General features: G+C 38.6%; 1 protein-coding gene and 1 long non-coding RNA gene across 2 annotated transcripts in view; one reads left to right on the forward strand and one right to left on the reverse strand.

The window, feature by feature from the left end:
* Positions 1 to 7,343, forward strand: part of LOC128248881 (uncharacterized) — a 55,297-nt gene that overhangs the window by 4,767 nt on the left and 43,187 nt on the right. The gene's annotated exons all lie outside the window — the stretch shown is intronic.
* Positions 12 to 2,599, reverse strand: LOC106880370 (uncharacterized). The gene has a single exon (XM_014930256.2). The coding sequence runs from the start codon at positions 2,497 to 2,499 to the stop codon at positions 1,405 to 1,407; it is 1,095 nt and encodes a 364-aa protein (XP_014785742.1). The 5' UTR covers positions 2,500 to 2,599; the 3' UTR covers positions 12 to 1,404.

Below are 7,343 nucleotides of genomic sequence, written 5' to 3' on the forward strand. Positions count from 1 at the left end.
ACATTCAGACAAATACATAACAAAAATACCAGGACTTACAAATATATATAACACAGAAAATTGCTCTACTGGGTACTGCACACATTCTACGCAAAACACTTTCAATACAGTAAACATAAGAGCACCACAGCAAACCACAGCACATAACCAAGGCGCACAGAGCTGCGCTCGGTAGTGCAGTGAAAGCACGTTATAAAAATAAAACTACTGAACAATAATAATAATAATAATAATAAGAAGAAGAAGAAGAACACCTAGGGTAAGCATTATTGTGCTAAAGGTTTTGCTGTGCTGCAGTCCGTCTCCGAATGCAGGTGTCGATGACTCACCAGGCAGCGAAACAGCTCTGTAGGTGTTTCGTGACACCAGACATGCCCGAGGTCACCCACTGATGTAAGAAACAAAACATCTGTCATGGTGTTTCGTATTACAAAACAGTGCTGGCTATAATTTGTATAGAAAATCAGTACAGATGACCTTCGCACGTGATTTAAGTGCACTGTTAACACAATAGTACACATTATTGATGTTTAATATACTTAGTAGTATATCATAGTCGCATAACGAAATACCGTGTGCCTTCACGTCCTGAATCTAAAACTGTGCCTTTTGCATTAAGGATACATAACAGTTATAAGAATAAATGACACCAGAAGTTGCCCAGCGCTCGATTCGAAGTTGGAATATAAAAGGCCTTAGCTATATATATCGTTGACACCTTTGGTGTTTTAATTATAATTCCAGTTATATTCCTTTAGATTTTTCAATAAAAGATAGATCTGTTATAGGCTTTTTATACCTAGCTTTAAATAGCTGTTACATGGTTCAGATTTTTTTTTTGAGGTAACCAACATGTTAAGGATCGTAAAATCTTAATGCGCACATATTGAAGGCAATCAAATATTCTGCATTATTTATGCCAGGTGAGTGTATGTGTGGTGTGTGTATGAGTATGCATGTATGTATGCATACATACACACACAGGTGCGCATGTGTATGTATGTATGTGTGTGTATATATATATACATACACACATCAAATATTCAAATGTACAACACGACAGACAACAAAAACATACGCGTACACACGTCAGCAGACATTTAGATGATGTCAATATCAGAGATCATTGAAGAGTTATCTCCCATCAAGGAAATGAAAGTAGCATCAACTGCTCTATAATAAACACAATAGAAAACATCCCTCCCACTTGCGCAGCCCGCCACCTTATGCAATGATTCTCATTCTTATATAATATTTCTGTAATAAAATACCAATAGAATTCTGTTAATACTTTTTTTCCTTTTCGTTTCTTTTCCATGAAATTCAGTCGAAATTTAAAATTAATAGCCAGTAAAATAAATACATTATTAAAAACAAAAGAACACTTTCAATTTTGTTTTGGTTTCACTTTCCGCTATCGCATTTGCGCGAACTCTTAAAATTTTGAACTTCTTGTAAAACTAAACTTTTCCATTCGTTTAAATTTAAATCCATGTCTTCAAAGACGTTTTCGAACATTTCTGCACGAATTTGATCTTTTGGATCGTAATTTACTTTGAGAAATTCGTGTTTCAAAGCGTTTTCCACATTCAGGCGAACGTCGACATCAAGCTGTAACATTTTGTCCAACAGATCTATGGCTTGGGGGTCAACGTTTTTAAAATACTTGTTAAAGTCCTGCCTTTCGCACTTATCGAAACTTTTCAGACATTCAACAATATCACTGCACGTGAATTTTTTCAGAGTATTACTGTCTGGTGATCCAACTAGATTGAAGATCTTGAGAATTTGATCCGTAAAAGACTTACCCGCAATTAAAGGCTTTCCCGTTAACATTTCGCCCATGATACAGGCTATAGACCATACATCGGCTGTCTGGTTGTATTTCATCCAGTTAAGAATCACCTCTGGAGCGCGATACCAGCGTGTTTGTACATAACCCGTCATCTCGTTGCTAATAGATCGAGCCAGACCGAAATCCAAAATTTTTATACAGTCGTTTTCTGTAACTCCGATATTTCTTGGTTTCAAATCCCTGTGTATAACTCCGGCCGAATGAATGTACTGGACACCACACAATATTTGGTACACCATAGATCGAACTCGAGCTGTATCAAGGCCTTCGTTTAATATTACGTGTTTCAAATCTTTGGGATAATACGTCGATACGAAGTATAAATCGGTAAAGTCTATTTTCGTTAAGTCTGGTGTAAAAACATCTACGAGGTCGACGACATTTTTATGCTTCATGTGTTTTAATAATCGAAGTTCCCTGTAAGTTCTCTTCGATTCATCCACTGCGAAGAAAGCACGAGTAAGTTTTTTGATGGCCACTTTGCCTTCGATTCCTTCACACGTTGCCGAGCAGACTTGGCTATAAGCTCCATTGCCGACGTAAGATAAACAATCATAATAATCTGGGCAGTACCATTTTGTATGATAGATCTCCGTGAGTTTGTAATTTGTTGGCAGTTCTCTCGGAACTGATGAGGCTGCCATACTTTTTCCTTGTTTTCCTCTTCCCGTTAGGTTCGTCAGAATCGTAAACAAAATAAAAATCGCGCAACTTGCTCTATAATTGCAGAAGATAAAGGGAGGTAATTCGTATACCAAAGCTTTACCTCAATTACAGAGGCATGCCGTTTTATTTTCTCTCTAACCTCATTATAAATCCTCTAAACCACTTCATTTAAAAAAAAAATCTTATTTGCTGTGTAAAATTTTATTTCGTACACACACACACACAAACACACAGAAACCTTTAATCATTGTTATTGTTGTAACTGCGTTTTTCTCTTCATCTTTTATTGATTCGTGTTGAGATAACACTCGAGCAAGTTTCTCCTGGTTTATTTCAGACTTCTAAATGGTACTTCAACACACCACTAAAAGCTAATAAATCACCTGTTAATTATTTTAATTACTCAGTACTACTGCTCGGACCAATGATGGTGCCTCTGCTAGAAATAACAACCGAATCTCCCTTAAATCATACTAAAATGCACTGAAATAAAACATGGAAAAAACAAAAACAAAACAACAACAACAAAAAACCCCCGAAACGGAGCATTGCATAGTGTTGTCCAAAGCATATAAAAAGGACAGGATGGTCACGGTTGACTGGAGATGAAGAAAACCGCTACGTAGTTGTTTGTTCTGAAAGAAATAACTGGTAAATCTCCCTCAAATTATACTGTTATCTTCACAAGGAAAGAGGGAGAGCACACATTACGTCAGGGGTTTTCAAACTTTTTGACTTGCGGACCCCTTTATATTTCAGGCTTTACCTTAGGGACCCCCTTATAAACGCTTATGAAATTTATACATAAATATTTGCTTAAAATAACATATATTTTTACATTTAGTTATTTAACTATTTAACAAATAGGTTTATTGTCAATTAAAAGATTTCGATTAAAAAACATATGTAAAATCAAATTGCCCATAAAAAAGTATTTGCTGTCCACGGGACCCCCTGTGGTCCGCGGACCACAGTTTGAAAACCCCTGCATCACGTATAGTCTAATGCCAAATTATACAATGTGTGAAATAAATGTGTGAATGATGGATTAAGTCTACTACCAAAGAATGTTCATGCAGGATTTAAACTCAGAATGTCAAGAGCTAGAACAAATATCAAGGGAATTATGCTATACCCCATATTTAAATTAAGGTGTTGCACTCATCATTGTAAGATTGTGGTTTCAATTCCTGGACTGGGCGATGCATTGTGTTCACTCAGCTGGTAAACGTGAGTAATCCTATGATCGACTGGTGTCCCATCCAGTAAGGAAATATATCCACTGCAGAATCTGGAAAACCAGCCTTATGAGCTTATGGCTCGGGAAGGGGCTTTCATCCTTTTCTTTTTTGATGAATCAATCTTTTACCCGTTTCAGTCACTGGGTTGCTGCCATGCTGGAGTACCACCCTGAAGGGTTTTCAATTGAACAAACCATCGCTCTCCAGAATACTTACTGTTAAAGCCTGGTACTTATTCTCTCAGTTTCTTTTGTCGAATTGCTAAGTTACAAGGATATAAACAAACCGACACTGGTCTTCAAGTAGTGAGGCAAGGAGACAAACACAGACACTTACATACGTTAATATATATACTTTTTTTCTTTTATTCTTTTACTTATTTCAGTTATTTGACATGCTTGAGTATTGCTTTGATAAATATATATGTATATGCACAACGGGCTTCCATACAGTTTCTATCTACCAAATTCATTCACAAGGCCTGTTGTAGAATACACTTGCTCAAAGTGCTGTGCTGTTGAACTGAACTCAAAACCACCTGGTTGCAATGCAAGCTTCTTAACTACATAGCCAAGCCTGGATATAATTCATTAATATTCTTTTCTACTCTAAGCACAAGGCCTAAAATTTTGGGGAGGGAGCCAGTCGATCAGACTGACCCCAGTACACAACTGGCACGTAATTTATCAACCCCGAAAGGATGAAAGGCAAAGTCGACCTTGGCAGAATTTGAACTTGGGATGTAAAGACAGATGAAATACTGCTAAGCATTTTGCCTGGTGTGCTAACGTTTCTGCCATTGTGCCGCCTTATAATTCACTAAGATTTATTGTACATGAAGGCAGCTTACTGGCAGAATTATTAGCATGCTGGGCAAAGTGTTTAGTTACATTTTGTCTGTCTTTATGTTTTAAGTTTAAATTCTGCTGAAGTCCACTTTGGCCTTCATCCTTTCTGGGTCAATGAAATAGGTACCAGTTGAGCACTGGGGTCAATGTAATCAATTTACCCCCCCCCCCCCAAATTTCTGGCCTTGTGCCAAAATTTCAAACCAATATTTATCATCACCGAGGAAATGACAAGGGACCATGACTTTGGCCATGCTGGAGCACCACATGTACTTGAACAAATCGACCCCATGACTTAATCTTTGTAAGCCTAGTGGTGATTTGTTGTACTTGAGCAGTTGTGAAAAGTCAAGTAAAATCGCTGTCATCCATGTATACAGGCTTGTCCTTTCCAGGTACTCTTACCACATAAAATGCACTCAATGCAGTGCTGGTGCTGCGTAAACACACACGTGCTGATGGCATGTAAAAAACACCCAGTACACTCTGTAAAGTGGTTGGTGTTAGTAAGGACATCCAGCTGTAGAAACCATGCCAAAACAGACAATTAGAGTCTGGACAGCTTGCCAACTTGGCCAGTTTTATGTCAAACCATCCAACCCATGCCAGCATGGAGAATGGATGAGCGTGGCTTACCAGTTTGAGCATGGCCGTTGCAAGTACCACCTGACTGGCCTTCGTAGGATTTTCGAGCGAGATCGTTGCCAGTGCCCCTGGACTGGCTCTTGTGCGGGTGGCACATAAAATGCACCAATTTGAGTGTGGCCGTTGCCAGTACCTCCTGACTGGCCTTCGTGCGGGTGACACGTAAAAGCACCCACTACACTCTCTGAGTGGTTGGCGTTAGGAAGGGCATCCAGCTGTAGAAACTCTGCCAAATCAGATTGGAGCCTGGTGTTGCCATCCGGTTTCACCAGTCCTCAGTCAAATTGTCCAACCCATGCTAACATGGAAAGCGGACGTTAAACGATGATGACGATGATGATGATGATGATGAAGATAATGAAGATGATGATTAAATAATTTCGCTACTGCATTGTTATTCATTATAGTGCATTCACATTGTCATTAATTAAAATAATCAGTTTGTTGAATTATTTAAATTAAAAAGTTTTATTAGGTTTTTGACTAAGTTATGAAATTAATTATTTTGAATTTAATTGAACTATGGTGCTCTTTAGGGAAATACACCACTATTCTGAATAGTGATTATTGGTGTAGCTATGGCTGTGTGCTTAAAAATTTTGCTTCCTAACCTTGTGGTTTTAGGTTCAATCTCACAACAAGGCACCTTAGGCAAGCATTTTCTACTATAACCCCAGAGAAACCAAAGCCTTATGAGCATATTTGGTAAACAGAAGGTGAAAGATGTTCTTTATATATATATGTGTGTGTTTGTGTGCATATCTGCTTTCTTTTATTCTTTTATTTGTTTCACTCATGTGACTTTGGCCATGTTGGAGCACCACCTTTAGTTGAACAAATCGACCCCAAGACTTATTCTTTGTAAGCCTAGTACTTATACTATCGGTCTCTTTTGCTGAACCATTAAGTTATGGGGATGTAAACACACCAACATCAGTTGTCAAATGATGATGCAAGGACAAACACAGGCACACAAATACATACGTCGATGCTAGGTCTGCCTGACTGGCTCCTGTGATGGTGGCACATAAAAGCACCATCCAAACATAGCTGATGCCAGTACCCCCGATTGCCCCCCCCCCTTCCTCATGCCAGTAGCACATAAAAAGCACTATCCAAATGGGATTGATGTCAGGCCCGCCTGACTGGCCCCAGTGCCAGTGGCATGTAAAAAGCACCCACTACACTCTCATAGTGGTTGACATTAGGAAGGGCATCCAGCTGTAGAAACACTGCCAGATCAGCTTGGAGACTGATGCAGCCGCTCGCTCCCCAGACCTCAGCAAAACCGACTAACCCATGCCAGCATGGAAAACGGACGTTAAACGATGATGATGATGATGGTGGTGATGATGAATGGGCTTCTTTCAGTTTCCATCTACCGAATCCACTCACAAAGCTTTGGTCAGCCCGAGGCTATAGTAGAAAACACTTGCCCAAATGCCATGCAGTGGGACTGAACTTGCAACCATGTGGTTGGGAAGCATACTCCTTACCTCACAGTCACACTTGCTGAAAATATAATGTGGAACAATAAAACAGAAGATATATCTTTTGCTTAATTTCTGATATATAATATTAATTATACAAATTAGTGGCTCCATTTCCTGTAGCTACTGGATTTGGTGATTATGTAAACAAATTGGCTGCTTATTTTCTCTGGGATCGGTCAAATGATGTAAACACTTTGTATGAGAACCTGATAAAGTATGAAAATCAATTAAAGCTGTTCATTATTTCTCAAGTGAAGGAGGAAATAGTTAGATTTGTTATGTTTGCATGTCTTCTATGTAGGTTTGCATACATACAGTAATCCCTTGCCGTATCACGGTTGATCTATTGCCGTCTATTATTTAAGATTACCTCGATTCCTCCGTGGTGTTGTTTTGCATTTACAATAAACTAAATATATACAAATTATAAAAATAATAAAAAGAAATATACAGTACAGTACCATTTCTACTTCGTAGATTTCATCTATCACGAGGGGGGTGGGGGTGGAAGTGGAGGTTTGGAACGTAACACCTGTGGTAGTTGAGGGATTACTGTACATACATACAGACAGAGAATGTAAACAAATACATATAT

The sequence above is a fragment of the Octopus bimaculoides genome, chromosome 10 (genome assembly GCF_001194135.2).
Source record: "Octopus bimaculoides isolate UCB-OBI-ISO-001 chromosome 10, ASM119413v2, whole genome shotgun sequence".
Classification (NCBI taxonomy): Eukaryota; Metazoa; Mollusca; class Cephalopoda; order Octopoda; family Octopodidae; genus Octopus; species Octopus bimaculoides.